The sequence below is a fragment of the Lycium barbarum genome, chromosome 9, assembly GCF_019175385.1.
Source record: "Lycium barbarum isolate Lr01 chromosome 9, ASM1917538v2, whole genome shotgun sequence".
NCBI classification, from domain to species: Eukaryota; Viridiplantae; Streptophyta; class Magnoliopsida; order Solanales; family Solanaceae; genus Lycium; species Lycium barbarum.
The window spans coordinates 48,067,718-48,089,691 of record NC_083345.1 but is presented as its reverse complement, the minus strand read 5'-3'; the positions used below and the strand labels follow the sequence as shown (position 1 = coordinate 48,089,691).

Genomic DNA, 21,974 nt, shown 5'->3' with positions numbered 1-21,974 from the left:
ATTGATTGTTGAAGTTTTCCAGAAGATGCATGGTGCCTATCTTGAAGGCCTCCATCCTTTTCATTCCGAGATGGAGGATGGGTCTTAGATTTATTATTGTATTCCGGTTCATCATTAGTCGCTCTTGTACTAGTCTAGGCCAGGTCATGGGAATGATCATTGTATCTATTTAATAGTTATAAACACTTCCGCTATTTCGTTTAAATGTATTGGTTGACTTCTGTCTTTCAATTATTATATTGCTTGAAGATTAATAAATCTCGTTCTTTACTTGTAAATATTTTGTTTGGATTGAGGGTTCGCCTATCGAGGTGGGAATGGTAGGTTCCCGCACGATCCCAAAGTGGGTTGTGATAGTTCAATTGCGGATAATCGATACACATCCGCATAGAACCATTTTTCTTCATCACGAACACTACGGGAGCACCCTAAAAGGAAAAACTAGGTCTGATGAACCCCTTTCTCAACAAGTCTTGTAATTGCTCCTTCAACTCCCTAAACTCTGCCGGAGCCATATGATAAAGTGGAATAGAAATAGGCTGAGTGCCTGGCTCCAAATCAATAGAGAAATCAATATCATGATCAGGTGGAATACCCGACAAGTCTGTGGGAAAGACCTCTACAGCCTCTACATACTCGCTAACTACAAGAACTGACTCCGAGGAAGGAGTGTCCGCACTCTTATCCCGAGCATGCGCTAAGTAATCCAAACACCGCTTATCTACTAACTTTATCGCTTGAAGGAACGATATAATCTTCTTGGCAGCAGGGGTGCCCTTTGACTCTAATCTCAAAATGCCTGGTATGGCTAACGTGACTATCTTGGCATGATAGTCCAGAATCCCGTGATAGGGAGACAACCAACTCATGCGCAAGATAATCAAACTCTACCATATATAGGATCACCAAGGCTACCTACGTATCGTAACCCATGTGTAACACCTCGTACCTTCAAACTGAACCTTATGCATAATTCTAAGTAAGAAAACTAAGATGGGGAGTGTTAGGATTAAAATTCATTTCAGTTTAGTGATCAACGTTTTACAGACCGTAAATTGGACCTCAAAAAATCCAGCTCACTGTTATCGATTTACGGCGGGTTTTATGGTTCGTACAAGTTTCACAGACCGTACTTTGTACAGTAAAATATTCTACGGATCGTATTTTGTACCGTATAAGGTGCAGGATTAAACCAAGCCATTGGAACCAATTTGCGATAACTTTTACGAATCTTAAATCTATTTACGGACCGTAAAAGTGGACCATAAAAGTCTAGCCGACTGAACAGTAGAAATTCGCATTTTCAGTCATTTATTCCATATTTTTCTTTCTCCTCAAGCCCTAGCATGAATTTGTATCCTCCCCTCATCCTCTTACATCAATGCAAGTCACTCCTAAGTATTCCAAGTGAATTCTAACATATACACATGAATTCTAAATAGAAATCCTTTGTTTCTAACCTAGGGTTTTCAAGAAAATCCATCTCAAGGTTCAAGGTTCAAGCTTTTGGGTTTTTTTCTTCAAGATGCAAACGTTGTTGCAAGTTTTGGAGCGATTAAGGTATATAGGGCTTCTATCCACATGTGAGAACATTATTGTTCTTCCCCATTCCACGTATAATCCATGAAAGTACAATTTCCCTCTGGGTTAGATAATGATGTCTTAGTTTATGATGAACCCTAGGTGCAAGATTATACATATGTATACCATTATGTTCAACCATGTTTCCGTTATTTGTACTCATTAATATCATTTCGGTTACCATGAATCCATCTGTAATCCATGAACACCCATGTTTTGAATTCCATGGGTTTTTAAATGCAAGTTATGAATCATTATAATTAATTCCATGAAATCCTGCACGTTCCCATGTTTCATACAAGTTATACTATATATCTAAATTCTTGTTAAGTTACACTTATAAATCATGTTTACAAGTCATGTTTATGAAATCCAACGGCTACTAATCCAACTATATTCATGTTCATGTTTGGGGAGTTGCACAAATTACCGAGAAGGTTTAATACCTGAAACTATGCATGCTAACGTAGGATAGGGATCGCTCCGCCTATTTAGGAAGATTCCCTCATGTTACCCATTGAGGGTTATTTATGGATCCATTCATTTCATGTTCATGTCTCGTACCCCGACAAGGTAGGAGATGGCTTAGCTGATTGGGTAGAGATCAGACGCCACGTGCTCATGTGGTGGTTACATATCTGTTATACTAGGGCTCTCCCATTTATTAGTGTTTTACTCATGTTATATTATATTCATGTCAGATTATGTTTATGTTCATGTTCATGTTCAGCTTACAGTTTCAGTTCTATTATTTCTTGTGCCATGTCTATTCATTTTGTTGTTCTACATACCAGTGCAATTCAAATGTAATGATTGTTGTTCCCAATGCAGACCCAAGTATACGTGGTCGCCAAGTAATATAGTGACTTGTAAAAGTCAGATATCGTACCATAGAGACTTATGATCATCGATTCAATAAGAATTCACTATTACTACTAATTATGCAAGTAAGAAAGAAAATATTTGATTGTTTTGCAAACTAATGTGAAAAATAAATAACTAACTATTTAAGCGAACAATTTGTAACGAACATTGTTTAACACTTGAGTTTATCACAGAGAGAAGAACATTCTAGGGTTAAGGCACTTTCATATTCATGTTGCGCATTCACTCCGATTGACTTCTATTCTTTATCGAGTTACAGATTGACAGGGTTGATATTATGACTACGAATCTCTCGAGTTCTCTATTCACCTATTCGTATTACTTTCATGCTATATCTCTATGGTCATGAACATTCCACACGAATGAAATTGTATTTCCTGTATATCAACCAAATAGGGCGAACTGGGTATATCTCTATCCTAGACGTGAATCCGCTCCCCGATGCCTTGGGTTAAGATCCTACTCTACTTTATCTTTGTTCTATATTTGTATTCCTCTCTCGAGTTCATTCGAAGAATCAAAGATATACCTACTGGTCACAAATAGTTGAGCACAAGATTAAATAACTAACACATCTAATAAATACAATCAACGTCAACTCCAGTTCATACGACAACAATCATACTTTGTCCATAACCCCAGAACAAGGGAATTTAGTCGCTTATATTCGGATTACAACAATAGAATTTCATGTTCGAATGAAGAAAAGATGAAATAATCAAGGTAAAAGAGGAAACCCTAAGATGATAAGCCTTACTCCTTGCTCTTTGCGAAAAAAGGCATTCCTCCCCCTTCAATAACGACGAAGGGTTCTATTTATAGTGTTGAGAAATAACCCTCCAAGGCCCATCAAAAATGGGTCTAAAAATTGGCACAAGAGCAATTTGATTCAAGCCATGAGCCGATCTTTTCCTAAAGCGTGACAGGGCCATGTTTTGAGTTAAGATCAGCGAGGCTTCTGGTCCTTTTTATACTTAGACAATTTCTTGACATCTTCACTTTTGGATGTCCACCATCGCTGAGCGAGGTCCAAGAAATGACTATGTCGTGCTATGGGTTGAGCTCGGCGTGGTCAGTGGTGAATTTCACACTTAGAAAAATCTTGAAGCTTCACTGTGTCCCCCTAGCCTAGGTGAGTGAAGCCCATGGCACAACTATGTTGTGCTTTGAAGCAGTTGGTGGTTTAGAGATGATTGGTATCAAAAAATTGGTATTCAGTGCTAGTAAATGGTCAATCTCATGGATCTTTTCACTCTACTAGAGGCTTGAAGCAGGGTGACCCCTTGTCACCAACACTTTTCATCATAGCAGCTGAAGTCTTGGCTAGAAACCTGAATAGTCTACATAAAGATACTACTTTTAAAGGATATGTCATGCCAAAATAGAGCCCTTTGATTAACCATTTATCATATGCTGTTGATACAATACTTTTATGCTCAGCTGATCCTGTGTTATTGAAGAAGATAATGAAGATTCTGAGGGACTATGAGAGACATCTGGTCAGCTGGTTAACAATGACAAGAGTTTTTTCTATGTGCATGAGAAAGTCCCAGCAGCTGTGGTTACCAGAATTAAAAGGAAAACTGGTATGATGAAAGGCTATTTTCCTTTTACATGTCTGGGATGTCCTATATTCTATGATAGAAGGAAAATTGTCTATTATGAAAGTCTGATAAAGAAGGTGATGAATAGAGTGATGTCTTGGCAAAACAGGCTATCGTCATTTGGTGGAAGCTACATATTAATTGCACATGTTCTACAGACAATGCCAGACTATTTATTATCTGCAATGAATCCACTGAAAGGTGTTATATACCAATTACATAAGATCTTTGCCAAGTTCTTTTGGAGTAACACTGCAGGTGTTAAAGGCAAGCACCGGGTGGCTTGGGATAAAATGTGTTTGCCAAAGTGTGAAGGTAGTCTTGGCTTTAGATCATTGCATGATATATCCAAAGCCTTTTTTGCAAAACTGTTTCTCTATGGGGAGCCTTCATGGGTAACAAATATTGTAAGAAGTTGCATCCAATTATAGCACAGGCCAAAGGAGCATCAAATGTGTGGAAGAAACTGGAGGCAGTGAGAGATGATGTAGAACATCAAATATGGTGGCAATTGAAAGGAGGTACTTCTAGCTTCTGGTTTGATAACTGGACAAAAGAAGGTGCTTTGTACTTTGTTGATAATGAGCTGGTCATTGATGAGGAGATAAAGGTGAGGGAATTTACATCTGATGGGGAGTGGAATTTTCCAAAATTACAGGAATTTCTTGCTGAAGAAACTGTGGAATACATACAAGATACCATTAGTCCAAAGCTGATTCAAGCTAATAATGATAAAGCTTGGTGGATGGGTGAAACAAATGGAAAATTTACAGTCAAAAGTGCATGGGAGGAAACTAGACTAAAGCAAGATAGTCTTGAAGCTTATAGATATATCTGGTTGAAAGGATTGCCTATTAAAATAAGCTTCTTTTTATGGAGAGTTTGGAAGAGGTGCATAACAACTGATGACAAGCTTAAGAGAATGCATATCAATATTGTCTCAAGATGCTGGTGTTGTCAAGAGCATAAGCAGGAAACCATGTCCCATTTTTTTCTAACTTCTCCAATAACTTTCAAGCTTTGGAAACAGTTTGCTTTTTATGTAGGTTTTAATATAGAAGGTCGCCATTTGCAGCATATCATTATTCTATGGTGGAAAGCCAATGCACCTTCAAAGCTACAAGGGATATTTCAAGCCATGCCAGCTATCATTATGTGGGAGATCTGGAAAAGAAGAAACTCAATCAAACATGGAAAACATATATCATATAGCAGAATGGTATACCAGGTTCAACAAACAGTACATCACCTGATCAGAGTGAAGTATCCTTGGTTCTGCAGAATTCCACCAGACTGGCCTGCTGTTATAGACCTGTTGAGCAACTACAAGCCAAAACTGCATTACTGCAAGGTTATATGGAAAATGCCACAGCATGGATTGAAGTGTAATATAGACGAAGCTTCTCAAGGTAATCCAAGAATCAGCTCATATGGATTTTGCATCAGAAATGACAGAGGAAATCTTGTTTATGCTCAGGCCAAGCAGATTGGCTTGACCTCAAACATGATGGCAGAAACAATAGCTATCCAGGAAGCTATGAAATATTGTTTAGGTAATAACATTCAAAATGTTACATTGGAAACTGATTCATTGGTTCTAAAAAACATACTACAAGATGTTTGGAAGATCCCTTGCCAAATTGTGGAGAAAGTGGAGCAGATTCAGCAAATAATGGAACAGCTGCAGGTACAAGTTTTGCACAAATTTAGAGAAGGAAATCAGCTGACAGGTTTCCTAGCAAATGCAGCACTGGAAGTAGAGAATCAGCTGGAATTCACTAGCTTTGAATCACTGCCAATACTAGGAAGGAAGATACTAAATTTAGACAAGGCACAAATTCCATCACTGAGTATCAAAACAAGGAAGATTCAGCCTACTTGAAGATGGAGCAGTTCACTTATTATTTTATGATTACAAAGTGTAAAACTATCTTTGAGTATGCATACTCAAAGATGGTGAGCATCAATTATTTTTTGTTTTCGACTTTCACTGTTGAACTTGATCATTATTAATAAAACATCAGGGGGCCATGTCTCCTGACAAATTTGATTAAAAAAAAATTACATACATTAACTATATTCAACAAGTGCACCCTCAACCTTATTTTTTTCTAGTTTCCACCTCAACTTCTCTTTATATATACTTCCCATTTACTTTCAAGCGCTAAATTTCTAGAGTGCCTTAGGAGTTCAGGATCAAATATTACAAGTTATACCAACAAAGGGGATGACTAAACATGTGGCTATCAAATAAAATAGGCTAAAGGCTCAAAGGAGTTAACGAATTATACCACATATGGGTAGGCAAATAAATGGTCAAATAGCATGGCTAACAAAGAAATGCCTATATCTTCTCCTAACTTAACACGCCCAGTTTCACTTCGTAAATATACCGAGCAAGTTCTAGACATCAATATGATATATGGAATATATACAAAAAACACTCACCACACATGGCACAGTCATGGTTAAAGATGGATCCACATTGCCCCTCTACTTATCAAACAAGGATACGAATTCAATGAAAGCATTTTTAAGCCAAAATATTTTATCCACGAGTCAAGTAGAAGAGCTTAGGCATTTCAACACAAGTTATTATTTTTAAGCATGGTTTCACTTCCAAAAATTCAAGATTTGCTCATGTTGTCAATAGTGTACCTACTCCCAAGCACCTAGCATTCAATTGGTTTTTAAGGGATCTCATCTCACCTTCTACCTAAAAAGAGTTACGGTTCAAAGTACTTCCTAGAAAAGAACCGAAAACAAAAACCAAGGGGTGCGCTAACTACTAGCACGACTCAACATAATAATATTAAATAATACTTGTTACAGGCCACGAATAGTTATGAAGTATCACAACCGATAATATCCTAAAGATAAATGAAGAACAAGTTAAGTGACAAAACAAAAAATCGTATGACTTAGTACAGACCCAAATAAAAGAGTTTACTTCCAACCCTACACTTAAAATCAAACACTGTCCCCAATCCATAATCGTAAAGCCAAAATAGGGGTAAGAAATAACTCCATGTCTACTCATCCTCCTCGGCCTGATAATCAACATCTCCAGCAACGTAATCACTACTCGTGGGAGGAACATTTGTATCCCCAAGGTCACTATCTGACTTATACTCCTCCTCAACATCCACATCACTAGCTGGGTCCTGTGCCTCTGACTCAGGGGTAGGGATGTCATCATCCAGTGGCTCCTCATAAGCTGACCCCATCTTGCACAACACCAATGCGTGTGTACTGAGCGGAAACCACTCATCAACATAACCCAATTGCTCAGGTGTAGCAGCATGCGGGCCAAGTGACAACTGGAGCCTCTAGAGGGCATACATATTTACCATAATAGCATAGTCTCTGGCGTGCTGCTGCGTTTCCGTCAACATTTGCCCTTTTACATCTTCCGAGTTCTTCACCCGGAAGATGTTCCTTACTCACGCCGTCCAGATGACATATATGAGTTAGGGTGCTGCAAAGAAAAATCTGCGACCATTGCATCCTGTTCGAGCTTCCTTCATATTCATAATCTCCTCTATGTTGATATGCTGCCCTGTCATTAGTGCATAAATCAAAAAAGTACGCTCTCAAGTCACATCTAAGAAATGGGTTGTAGCAACCCCCTAGGGAGGATGCTACTTAACGAAATTTATCCATACTAACTAATTTAAATATTTGGCAATATGTTTACTAGTAGAACAAAATAATAAATACATATGTAATCCGACTATACCACAAAATTTAGAAGAAATAAATTGAAATAATGATTTTATCTTGTGGTAGCGGAAATAGGCCCATGTGAACAAGTTTTAAAATACAACATCTCAACATAGTATTAATCCCATCATAAAAATGGAAAACACCTATTTTGAGTTAATTCAACACTTTAGAATTCATCAAACACGTAGTAGAGAAATATTTTTCATGCTACAACATCCAAGGCTCATAGCAAGCATGAAATTCAACTCCCAATCTCAAATACAAACTAAAGTTAAGTTTCTCAAGTTCAACACAAGTACTGAATTTAAAATATTACAAGATTTGGGCATGGACACTTCCAAAATACTCAATTCATTCATCAAAACCAAGTTACAAAATATTAGCATCATGACCCCAAATTTCAGTCAAAAGTGCATATCTAAGTGTATCACATGGATCACGTACAGGTCCCCGAAAGTATACAAAATGAACATGCTCATGAAAATGTGATCTTCATATAAGCTTCCAAAGAGTCTATTTCAAATTGTCATCTTCAAGTCTCTCTCGGAACATCACCTAAGATAGTAACAAACTGTTACGCCTGTCGTTTTCATCGTAGGAGAACTTATGGTTTCCTAGTCTGGTATGCCTTTGGGATAGAGACCCATGCCATAGTTTTGAAGGTATAAAGTGTCTTACCCCGTGTACAAAGGTACCAGCCGGTATTCTTGGTAAATTACAAGATTAGAAGTTCAACGAATCGAATCGACGCAACCTGAACTGATTCAGGAAAATCTGGAAACGATATGTCGACGGACAGTCATTGTGCAGTGTCATTATGGTTCTGCATCCTTGAATCTGCACGTGCAGGTCGACGGAGCAAGTCGACGGACCATTGACACGTCGACCCGTTCGTCGAACCGCTCCGCTGGAACTTTTTAGTTCCAAGTATAAATATATGATCCCACGACTTTATTTCCCATTTTCTCTCTTCCAAGTCAGAGAAAACAGTAGTATATTTACTCCCAATATTTCCTATCATAATAGTGGAGATTTGGCAAGATTCGAGCCGCGTAAAACCCGAGCTTGTGAAGAAGAAGGTTGCTTCTAGGGTTTCTTCAAGGTTGTAAAGCTTAGGAAGTTGGAGTTGAAGTTGATCCTTAGAATCTTAGACCCCTCAAGGTATGTAAATATTTTCTACCCTTATATTTAAGTTAATCACTAAGAGTTTTAGTGTAAGTAAAGAGAAGATACTTATGGAAGTGGTAAATGGATGAAGGGTAAGATAGTGACTTGGGGCTATTTTAAGAGATGATTGAGAATGGGCTTGAGTATATTTGATATGTAAGTGTTGTCAGTATTGTTGTGGATATTATGGTTGATGTTGGATGGAATGTGAAGTTGAAGAGTTGTAAGCTTACAAGGGAAATGTTGTCCATAATTCATTAAGCTCTATTTGTAGTAAAAAATGGTTCGTTAACGAGGTAATTAGTCTAATTAAGGCCTATGTTATCTTGATTGTATACCTACGAGTTTGAGAATTAGAAGTTGGACGATTGGATATACTTCAAGGTATGTTAAGGTTATTCTTTCCTTCTTTTGGCATGATCTTATGATATGAATCTACAAGTGAGTAAACGAGCTTTCATAGTACTCTACTCTTAGAAGCACAAGGAGTACCTCAGTCTTTGACGTTCCTATTCCCTGTATGATTGTCCTTCTGTTCATGGGTCTTGAGATTTCTTATGATAATGATGTTAGCTCTAAGGTTGTCCGTCGGAGGTAATGAGGCTTTATGTCACTCCGAGCGTTCTATGTACATGTTTCGGTTATGCATTGCATTCATATACATATGCATATTGACCCATGACCAGAAAGCGTTATATACGTGTATACTATATGTATATCGGGTATGGAGGAAAGGAATAGGCGTTATATATGCATTACCACCTAATCGGCTGGTGAACCTTGATGATGATATATGAATCGGGCCGTACAATCCTCGGCGCTATTATATGGGATATGGATTGGGCTGAAAGTTCCTCAGCACTATGACCTATAGATATACATGAGCACGACTATCATTGAGAGCATGCATATTATGCGCCCACAGAAGCATTGTCAGTTATATAGATTTATGCAAATACATACAGATATTAGTTCATACAAATACATGCAGATAGTTATTTTAGCTTATGAGTTAAGATTTTATTGATGATTCTTATATATATACATGTTGTTATTATGCCTTACATACTCAACACATTATCCGTACTGACTCCCCGTTGCTCGGGGGGCTGCGTTCATGCCCGCAGGTTCAGGTAGACCGACGGTGGCCTAGCTCAGTAAGACTTCTATAGCCAATAGTGGTCAGTGCGCTCCATTTGATCCGGAGCTGCAGTCAGTTTTGGTATGCCACCCTTTTTAGATGTATATGCATATGGGTATGACAGGGCCCTGGGGCTAAGGCTCCCTCACGCTCCTCTAATATAGGCACTGAACGGGAGGACTGGGATTGAGCCGCACTCTGGGACTCACTTTCCTCTACTACCGGTGGCGGTGCTTTTCAACCCGTTTTTCTGCCACCGTGTTGCCCTTTTGGGCAGCTGTAGCTTTTTTTTTTCTAGGCATTTATGAAATACACAACACATGATTAAGGAACAAGAATTTCTCACATCATAGCTCTATCACACGATTCTTATCAAGAAAAAAAGGTCATTTATTCCTAAAATGTCCGCAGCTTCTTGTTTATAAGTGTGGCGCGCAACACACCCATAACCAAGACTCTACTAGACACGGCTCGTAGACACACCCTAGGACTGAACTGCTCTGATACCAATTTTGTCACGACCCAACTAAGGGGCCGTGACGAGCACCCGGTGCTATCCCACCCGGGCACCCCTTGACAGACTTTTGCATAATATCTAGGTGAGCCATATATTTAAAACATACATTTCTATTCATCCCTCATACTAGCCCCCTTGGACAACAAGATTCTTTATATCATCATAGGCATTTATGCCACATCAATGTACCTGGGCCGACGAGGCCAACAAAATGATATACAAAATATAGGCCAACAAGGACAGACATAGCTACCCATATACACGTGACTACAAGCATCTAAGGAAGGTATAACATAACACATAAGCGGGACAGGACCCCGCCATGCCCATACTATGTACACAAAAGAATAAGTACCCAAAGTTATGGCTCCGAATGAAATGGAGCTCCGCTATGTAATCACTGAGAATATAGCTACGAATCAACTCTGTCTCCCTGGCCACCTGCGGGCATGACGCAGCGTCCACAAACAAAAGGACGTCAGTAAGAAGAATGTACTGAGTATGTAAAACATGATCATCATCAATATAAAAGTGTAATAGATAACATATGAAATAGCATAGGAGGGAAGACAATAGCATCGTCGCCATGGCACTTACTTGCTTTCCATAGGGACGTTTCTTTCTTATTGTGTATCCGTATACATAGTCTTATTATTTCGTATTCATACTCATATTCATATCGTCTACATCTCATATACATTGCATATACATAGCCTTTGTGCAACATTTACATATACTCAACATATTTGTACTTATATTGATGACATATATATACATATACTTATAGCCTTTATATAGCGTACCCGACCATGAAGGATCGGTGTTTCATACATACTTGGCCAACCAAGGCTCAAGGTTATACCTACTTGGCCCTGCCAAGGCTTAAGGGTTATCCGTACCTTTTGCAGAAGTGCGCGCGCGTTACGTAATCATTTACATACTCTATACATATTCATATACATACATTCTACCCGTCATCATAAGCTCGGGGTCTTATTATAGCCCTTCATAGGCACACATACATATAATAGCTCATAGGCAACTTTAGCATCATATTATGCTCATCATCATTACTATCATTATCACTATCATCGTCGTTATCATTACATCTATCTTATAGGCCTACTCGGCATATGAGGAACTTAGTACAATCGTAGCATATTAAGGATCGTGAGCTTACTAGCTCGGAAGATCAAATCATTTGAAGGAATCATAGTCTTATAGGAGATTTAGACGTTTTGCCAAAGAACCATGCCTTTTGAAAGAAGGGTTAGCCTTACATACCTTTCCGTTGAACTATTCTACACTTGCACGTTCTCCTCCAATGCTAGCGTTTCTACCATCAGTAAAGGTCATACTATCGTTAGAATCGATAGCTAGCATATATGACTAAAGCTAGAGAAAATCGGACAGCATCTCCTCCATAACGTATCTCAACTCCCAAACGTCAATAATAAATTCACGATGCCATAACAATAGCCATTACTCATTCACATTATCCATATTTCTAGACTTACATTCAATTCATCCATAACCATGGCCATAACACACACGACGTCCATTTACATACATTGTTCATCTCATGTTCTCAACATCATTTATATCGTATTTACCTCACAATACATCAAGATCCATAGCTCAATTCATACTATTTCTTAAAATGACACTATTCCATATTCATGACTCATTTTTCTATACTCTTCAACAATCCAAGTATTTCAACTCTTAACTACCTTAACCAACATAGAAATATCATGAATCTTACCTTAAATGTTGTAGGAACAAGCTTTAGTTGATAATACTCCACTTTGAGCAAAACCCTAGTTTATCTCCATTTGGATCTCTAGACTTTGAATGATCTTAATGGGTTTGCTCACACTTGATTCACTTGGTTTGTGTTGTTGATCCTTAATAATCCTTGAAAACTTGTGGAATATATGTAGAGAGAAGGGGTGTGATGTAGAAGTGAAATGAAATAAGCCTTGGTCCCCTTATTTAATGACTTAAAAATCTGATTTGAAGTGCACAGTGGTCGTAAACATGGTTTACGGTCCGTATTCCAGTTTACGGACCGTCCTTCGTGGTCGTATTTAATCATATCAGAACCAGAAACTCAAACTGAGATGTGGTGATTTACGGACGCAGTTTACTGGCCGTAAACCACTTTACGGTTCGTATTTTGGGTCGTTTTTAACCATTTGCTCATTTGGCAGAAAGTTGAAGTTTTGGAAGCCAAAATATGACATGGCAGTTTACGGACCGTATACCACTTTACGGTCCGTATTTCATTTTACGACAAACTGGCCAGAATGCAAATTGCAACTTTTCACATTTCCAAAACCTATAATTATTCATTATGGAGCATAACCTCTCTCTTATTGCGATTGCCTTCGGAATCTCACTTAGGGTCGTCAAATGTTATTTCTTACTCGCGGAAACATCGTACACTCGTACTCATCACTAGTTCATTCACTTGCATACCAACGGAAGATTTTCCGAGGTGTAACATTTTCCCCCCTTAAGAACATTCGTCCTCGAATGTTAAAGTCTTCGGGGATTCTATAAAAATTTCGCCAGAGTTTCTCCTATAATATGGCACTACCATCCTGTCACAACAACCCATAATATCGATGCCTCACAGGGCCACAACACAATAGCATACAAATTTGGCCACGCACGACCCGAAAAGCATAAAAGGAAAACATACATACCTTAAAATCTTGGACTTCTTCCAAGGGCTGAAATAAATGAGGGTATCTGGATCGCATACTTTCTTCCGCTTCCCATGTCATTTCCTCTCGTTTACTGCTTCTCCATAAAACCTTAACTGAGGCCACTTCTTTATTTCTAAGCCTCCGTACTGTTATAGCCCGTATTTTGTCCGTTCGGATATTTTGAGGTAGTCGTGGTGAGTTAAGGGCAAGACCATTTTTCAAAAATTATTTTAATGTACAAGTTGGTTATGAATATTATTTATGAATACTATTAGTATGGAAATATTGAGAAAGGTCAAGGGTAAAAAGGAAAATTCACAAAATGGTTTATGGTAATATTGCGGAAGGATAGGGGCAAAATGGGAATTTCACAAGAAGTCTTGAAAATTCTTGAAGAAGCCAAGTTGGTCGTGTGGCATAAGTATATATGTATAAATATGAAAAAAAAAATGATGACAAAATGAGATAAATTAGTCATCCTTATTTTAATTTAGGAAACTTCAAGAAAGAGGACATGTGTCCTCATTCTATTTGATGAGGTTAATTATATATATATGGACAAAGGCTTGTATAACAAGACATAACCTTCCTATACAAGTTCAAGAAATTTCAAGAAAGAAATCATAGGGGCATTCGGCCATGGCACTAAAAATTGGTGTCCATGAAATTGATCAAGAAAAATTATTTCCTTCTAGTATTCCAACTAATTTGAAGGTCCTAATTAATATGGAGTGGTTGGTGGAACAAGCAAAGCATTCATGGTGCAAGATAGGAAGCCCTAGCCGAATGGAGGAATCAAGGGTAAATGTAAGGTTTAATCTTCCCTTTCATGTGTTATAGATGATTTGTGAAGTGTTGTAGTATGTGAAAATGGGTGAAGTTCATGAATTATGAATATATAGGGTATGGCCGAATAGGTGTTATGTTGTTAAGGTAAGATAAATTGATTCTATTTAGTAGTTTGATTGTTGTCGTTGTGGATTCCATAATAAAAATGAAGATTTAATGGCTTGAAATGAATTTGTAATTGTTATGGGATTGTTGAAGAAGGTAATGTGACACTAGTATGGTTTCTTGTATTGTTAAGGTAATGTTGTTAACATGAGGTTGTAAATATAATTCATGAAGTTCGAAGTGAGACATGTGTTTGGAAGATTGTACGTTGGGTTGTTGTGATTGAATTTGAAAGAAGGAAATAGGTTGTTATTGTTCTTGTTAAATTTGGAAGGTGTCGGGTGAAGTAGTATGTTGATCGAGTCATTTTGAATATAAATGAAATGCCGTTGAATTGTATGACAAAGGTTGTTAATGTTGGAATGCGTCTTGAATTGATTGTTGATGTTGTTGGTATGATTGTTGGTATTGTTGTTGATAGTTTGGCCGAGTTGAATTCTCGAATTGTTGATTGATAAATTGGCCGAGTTAGATTTCTCGGGGATGGTGTATTTACAGGGGATTATAAATGAATTCATTTGAAGGATTAAGACAAGTATATGGTGATGAGTCTAATGATTGCGTCAATATTCTTGAATGTAGACTAGCGATAGCGAGCTTGGACAATTAAGCGCAGCTAATAGGACGTGGAACTGGTATGTTAAGGCTCGTCCCTTTCTTTCAAAGGCATGATTCCTATGATTATTATTCCATAAATGTTTTCATAGCCTTCGTATTTCCAAAAGTTAGATGTTTCGTACTTGTTTTTCAAAAGTTAGATATTTATGATTCCAAGGCATGATTCTTTTCCTAATAACTCGTAAATGTTTTTCCAAAGTGTCTGTATTCTACCAAAACAGAGGTTTATGATTTTGTAAGCTCTTATGACAATAACGATGGATATGTTTCACAATGACATTGATGATGTCATGGATGAGAATATTTCTATGATGACTATAATAAGAATGATTTCATGTTTAAAGGTACTTGGTATGATTATTGCTTTGATTTTCCAAAAAATATCTTCTGAAACGTTCGTAGAAGGTTCTGTACTTCAAACGCTCGTAACTTTCTTATACTAAATCGGATCGACCCGAAACTTGTTTCTGAGTCTTCAGGTGTCGGTTTATGTACGTTGTTATTCGTTGCTAGTCTCATCTTATAATGATTGTTCCTTCAAGGTGAGACAAAGCGACCATGGTTATTCCATAATGTAATCGGAGGTTACCGACCTTACGTCACTCCGATGGAGTTATAGCTTTTGATTGGGCTCTTATGCATGCTTAAGTTGTGATGATTACACCGCGCCTATACGGCCGGGCAGCACCGCTAAGGCGGGCGGCTTATGGATGATTACACCGCGCCTATATGGCCGGGCAGCACCGCTAAGGCGGGCGACTTATGGATAATAACACCGTGCCTATATGGCACGGGCAGCACCACTAGTGGGCGGCGTGAGATGATTACCCCGGACGCGGGCTAATGATGATATTTGACTCAGACAACTTATGTATGCATGAAAGTAAAAGTAAGCATGCATGATTCCGCCTTAAGAGGCAAGCAGTTACAGTTACACCTTTTCTTTTATCTTCCATATTTCCTTATTATGTTGTGGTTCATGTTCTGTCCATATTATCATGTTACTATTCATGCCTTACATACTCAGTACATTGCTCGTACTGATGTCCCTTCTTGTGGACGCTGCGTTTAGTGCCGCGCAGGTATACCCAGATGAGTAGAAGCCATTATAGAAGACGTTCCAGCAGAGTTGGCAAGCTCCATTTGCTCTAGGGTGTTGCCGGGTTAGAGTACTATGCTATGATGTCTTGTTCGAAGTTAGAGACTTTGCAGACAGAGTCGTGGGTGTAGTATGTCAGTCTTCAAAGCGGCTTCACCAGCCGATGTGTCTTTACATATTATGTTACATATTTTGTTTGATTTGAGAACAATGAAAGAAAGATTCTGAGAGCTTACTATGTATTTCATTCTTATTCGATTCAAGAGTCCAAAGATATTATGCATGTAATAAGAGTCAGCGGGTTCGCTCGGCTCCGAATATGGGGTCGGGTGCCCATCACACCCTAGTAAAGTCAGGGTGTGACATGTACTTGCCTATCTAATATGGCAATGGGTATTTCTTCATAAGTCAACATTTCTGTCACTTGAACATCACTTACTGGGACGATCCTCGTAGGATCTCCAACGCATTTTCGAAGCATCGAGACATGGAACACTGGATGAACGGACTCTAACTCCTGAGGTAAATCTAGCTCATAGGCCACTTTGCCTATTTTTCGCACAATCTCATATGGCCCAATGTATCGGGGACTAAGCTTCCCCTTCTTGCCGAATCTCATAACACCCTTCATTGGCGACACTTTCAAGAACACCCAATCTTTCACTTGGAACTCTAAGTCTCTTCGACGATTATCCGCATAGGACTTTTGGCGACTTTGAGCTGCCAATAACCGATCTTGTATGAGCTTGACTTTCTCTATGGCGTGCTGGACCAAGTCTGGTCCTATCAATTTAGCCTCTCCTGTTTCGAACCACCCGATTGGGGATCTACACTTTCGCCCATATAAAGCTTCATACGGTGGCATTTGAATACTAGAATGATAACTGTTATTGTAAGCAAATTCAATGAGTGGCAAATGATCATCCCAACTACCTCCAAAATCTATCATACATGCTCGTAACATATCTTCAAGAGTCTGAATAGTACGTTCAGCTTGTCCATCGGTCTGTGGATGAAATGTCGTGCTAAGGCTCACTTGGGTCCCTAAACCCTCTTGGAACGACGTCCAGAAATTAGTTGTAAATTGAGTCCCTCTATCGGAGATAATAGATACTGGAACACCATGGAGTCTCACTATCTCTTTAACATATAGCTTTGCATAATCTTCTGCCACATACATCATTTTGACGGGTAAGAAATAAGCTGACTTTGTGAGTCTATCCACAATCACCCATATGGAATCATACTTACGTCGAGAACGAGGTAAGCCTGAAATGAAGTCCATGTTAATCACTTCCCATTTCCAAGTTGGGATTTTCATAGCTTGTAACAATCCACTCGGCTTTTGGTGCTCGATTCTCACATGCTGGAAATTTGGACATTGAGCTACGAATTCCGCTATATCTTTCTTCATTCCATTCCACCAACATATAGACTTAAGGTCATGATACATTTTCGTCGCTCCGGGGTGGATAGAGTAGCGGGAACAATGGGCTTCCCTTATTATTTGGTGGCGTAAGTCTGCCACATCGGGAACACATAACCTGCCTCGACAGCGGAGAAATCCATCTCCTGAAATATCAAATGATGACTCCTCTTTCTGGGGGAGTGTATCTTTGTACTGCATTAGCATGGAATCTTCGTATTGTCGCTCTTTCACTTCTGCTACTAACGACTAGACTACTGAATTCTGAATAGTAGCTCCCCTGCTACCTGAGTCCACCACTCGAACTCCTAGGCTAGCTAACTGCTGGAGCTCACGGGCCATTCCCCTCTTCTCTGGTCGTACATCACATAACCTTCCCATCGATCTGCGGCTAAGAACATTAGCTACAACATTTGCCTTTCCAGGGTGATACAAAATATTGACATCATAATCCTTTAGCAGTTCCAACCATCGTCGTTGCCGCAAATTCAACTCTTTCTGCTTGAAGATGTACTAGAGACTCTTATGATCTATGTAGATATCCACATGGACACCATATAAATAATGTCTCCATATCTTTAACGCATGAACCACTGCGGCCAATTCTAGATCATGGGTCGGATAACTCTTCTCATGATTTCGCAATTGCTAAGCATACGCAACCACTATACCATGTTGCATCAATACACAGCCTAGCCCAACACTTGAAGCATCACAATAAACAACATATCCTTCCAATCCCTCTGGGAGTGTCAAGACTGGGGCAGAAGTCAATCTATCCTTCAACTCTTGGAAACTACGTTCGCAAGCATCTGTCCATTGAAAATGAGCTGATTTCTGGGTCAACTTTGTGAGCGGTGCAGAAATAGAAGAGAAACCTTCAACAAATCTCCTGTAATAACCTGCTAAGCCCAGAAAGCTACGAACCTCTGTAGGAGTTGTGGGCCTTGGCCAAGTTTTCACGGCCTCAATCTTTTGACTATCCACTCGAATACCATCGGCTGCAACAATATGCCCCAGAAATGTCACTGAGTTCAACCAAAACTCACATTTGGAAAACTTTGCAAACAACTCTCGAGTTCGAAGAACTCCAAGGACAGTGCGCAAATGATCCGCATGTTCTGCCTCGGATCTAGAATACACCAAGATATCATCAATAAATACGATCACAAATAAATCCAGGAAGGGCCTAAACACATTGTTCATCAAATCCATAAATACTGCCGATGCATTAGTTAGCCCAAATGACATCACCCGGAACTCGAAATGACCATATCTTGTTCTGAAGGCTGTCTTAGGGATATCTTTTGTCACGACCCAACCCCGTAGGCCATGACTAGTGCCCGAGCTGAGCACTCGTACACACTTATTTACCAAGATCGGCATACCAATGGCTTATTCATATTCAGCGTACACTGACTTGTACAAATACAAAGGTCAGATGTCATCTTAAGCGGTCACATATAACAAATGTATCACACAGAAGCCGACAAGACTGTCGTAAAACATACACATACGTATACGTACATACAAGTCGTTAAGGCTGTCACAACAAATAGAACCGCTTAGACGCAAGCCACACAGACATAACTGAACCATAACGACCCATGACCCACATACATGTCTACAGGCCTCTAACAAAGACAACAGAATCATATGACGGGACAGGGCCCCGTCGTAACCCTGAATATATACATACATATATACAACGAAGAGTCTGTACCAAAATGTAGGATCCAGAACAAGGGAGCACTCCAAAGCAGCAGAATGGATGGCCTAAGCTGTCGGGTCACTCACGTGAACGTCTGTACCTGCGGGCATGAAACGCAGCCCCCGAAGAAAGGGGGTCAGTACGGAATATGTACTGAGTATGTAAGGTATGAAATACAACTAGAAAGATCATAACTGAGACAGATATTCCAGGAGTCAAGTATGATAATAAAGAAACCGCTGTACCTGTGCAGTTCGAGATAGAATCAAACATTCCAATACCACATACCGTACCCGGCCCGTTATGGGATTCGGTGAATAAAATCATGTCATCACGTCATGATGAACATATGTATAATTATACCGTACCCGGCCCATTATGGGACTCAGTGAATAAAGTCATGCATGTCAACATCATGTATCATATATATATATATATATATATATATATATATATATATATATATACCGTACCCGGCCCTCTAGTGAGGGACTCGGTGAATGAGGTCATGTCATCATATCAGCATGCTATCATATCATCATGCATATACATATACACATACCGTATCCGACCCTCTAGTGAGGGACTCGGTGAATCAAATCATCATATGCCTTCCTGGCCGTCGTATCATAGCATCATCTCATCATCTCATCATATGCATATACCGTACCCGGCCCTCTAATGAGGGACTCTGTGAACAATGCAGTGGACTGCGCACGATAACATACCCGGCCCGGGACTCGGTGAAAGACATATTGAGGCGTGCACGAGCAGAGTAGTGAGAAACTATATGCATATAAATCAAGACTCGATAGATAGGTGCGCAAATCAACACTTGAGGATCATAAACAGGTTTCGAGTCAATCCGAGTTAGTATGAAAAAGTTATGGATGTTTTAGTACAGAACCTTCTACGAACGTTTTAGAAGCCATTTTTGGAAAATCAAAGCAACAATCATGTTAGGTACCTTTCGAATATCGTTATGGATCAAATCAAATAGAGCTTTTGGAACCATATGTACGTATCAAAATATATCAAAGACTCAATGGAATAATCAAACGTGCTATCATTTGAAAATCAAGACATTAGTCATATCAATTATCTCTTGAATGCCATTCGGAAACATATCAAATAGATCTTCGGACATCATAGTTACGCATCAAAACCATATGAAATAGCTTATGGAGGTCAAGAATATTAGCCATCCTAGTGGCTCTAAGAACAGGAATTTCTTTGAAATCATTCATATACGTCATCTACTCGTTTCATAAGGATCATGCCAAAAGAAAGAAAGGGTAAGCCTTACACACCTTGCCCGCTTCCTACGCTAATCCGAACTTAAGTCTTTGGCTTCGCAAGATCTACAACAATATTATGTGTACCAAACATTAGCTATAGATACTTAGAAGTTCAATCTTCAACCAACACTTTTTTTACAGAAATGTCGGCAGCATTTCCCCTGTAAATACAACTAACCCCGAGAATCCAACTCGGCCAAATGATCAATCCGCAATCCGAGAATTCAACTAGGCCAAATTATCAACAACAATACCAAAAGTTATTCTAACAATATCCACAATCAATTCAAAAAGCATACTAACGTTAGCAACTTCTTTCTCCAAACTTCGACGACGTTTCATTTACGTTCAATTCATAATTGGTTACATATTCAAGTACTAATCACGCAACCATTCCAACAATATTCAAGAATACTTCAAACAATCCGTACAATATTCAAAACAATTCAACCAATGCTCCACTCCACCCAAAACCTTCCAAATGCAACAAGAACAATAACAACACATTTCCTTCCTTCAAATTCATGAACTACACCAAGAATTCACGCACTAACAACATTATTTTCCATATATACAAGAAACTACATTCAAATCACATTGACTTCGAAAACAACTCTCCAACACCTACAACTTCAACTAGAATCATCAAACTTTCATTATCAACATAGAATCCACAACAACAACAACCAAAACACTAGATAAAATAATTGGTTCATCATTCCTACATAACACACATATGCACGGCCAAGCTCCACACCACACGACTCAACCCCCCCCCCCCCCCCCCCCCAACATACAAAACATCACAATTTTCATTCATTCCTACATACACAATCATCCATAACATATAAAAGAAGATTAAATGTTACCTCTTCCACTTAACTCCACACTTGGCTAGGATTTGTAGCTTGCAAGAATAGACTTTTTACTTGCTCCAATGACTACTTCACTTTGCTAGGGACCTTCCAATTGGTGGTTTAGCTAGAAGAAAATAATTTTTGATCAATGTTTTTTTCCAAGGTTCTTGTTTGGTGTGTATGGCCGAATGGCCTTTTGATTTTTTCCTTCTCCAAGTTTCTTGAGTCTTCTAAGTGAAGATGATAATATGATGAATTAGTCATCTTTTGGTATTATTTATTTTATGCCTCCATGTGGGCCTTGGCCCACACCATACTTGGACGGCCCACTTGTCTTCAAGACCATTATTTTATTTTTATTTTTTTGGAATTCATGAAAAATTATTTTCTCCTAATTCAAAATTTACCCTTAGCCTTCCTCAATATTACCATGAACCACCTTGTGAATTTCCCTTTTTACCCCTAGCCTTTCTTAATATTTCCACATCAATAACTTTTATAAACAACTTGTGTGCTAAACAAGATAAAAAATATAGCCTTGCTCTTAACTTCCCACCATTATCTTGAATTATCCGAATGTGCAAAATGCGGAATATAACATCTTTATCCCTAACTCTCACTTGATGATACCCGGACCTCAAATCAATCTTTGAAAACCATTTGGCGCCTTGCAATT

At 38.9% G+C, this 21,974-nt stretch overlaps 1 protein-coding gene across 1 annotated transcript; it reads left to right on the top strand.

Moving 5' to 3' along the window:
- The first annotated feature begins 4,461 nt into the window (after positions 1 to 4,461).
- LOC132611915 (uncharacterized) lies at positions 4,462 to 5,952 on the top strand. The gene has a single exon (XM_060326271.1). The coding sequence runs from the start codon at positions 4,462 to 4,464 to the stop codon at positions 5,950 to 5,952; it is 1,491 nt and encodes a 496-aa protein (XP_060182254.1).
- The last annotated feature ends 16,022 nt before the right edge of the window (positions 5,953 to 21,974 follow it).

Coding starts and splice junctions, on each gene's coding strand:
- LOC132611915 (XM_060326271.1), top strand. CDS start 4,462: ATGGGTAACAAATATTGTAAGAAGTTGCATCCAATTATAGCACAGGCC.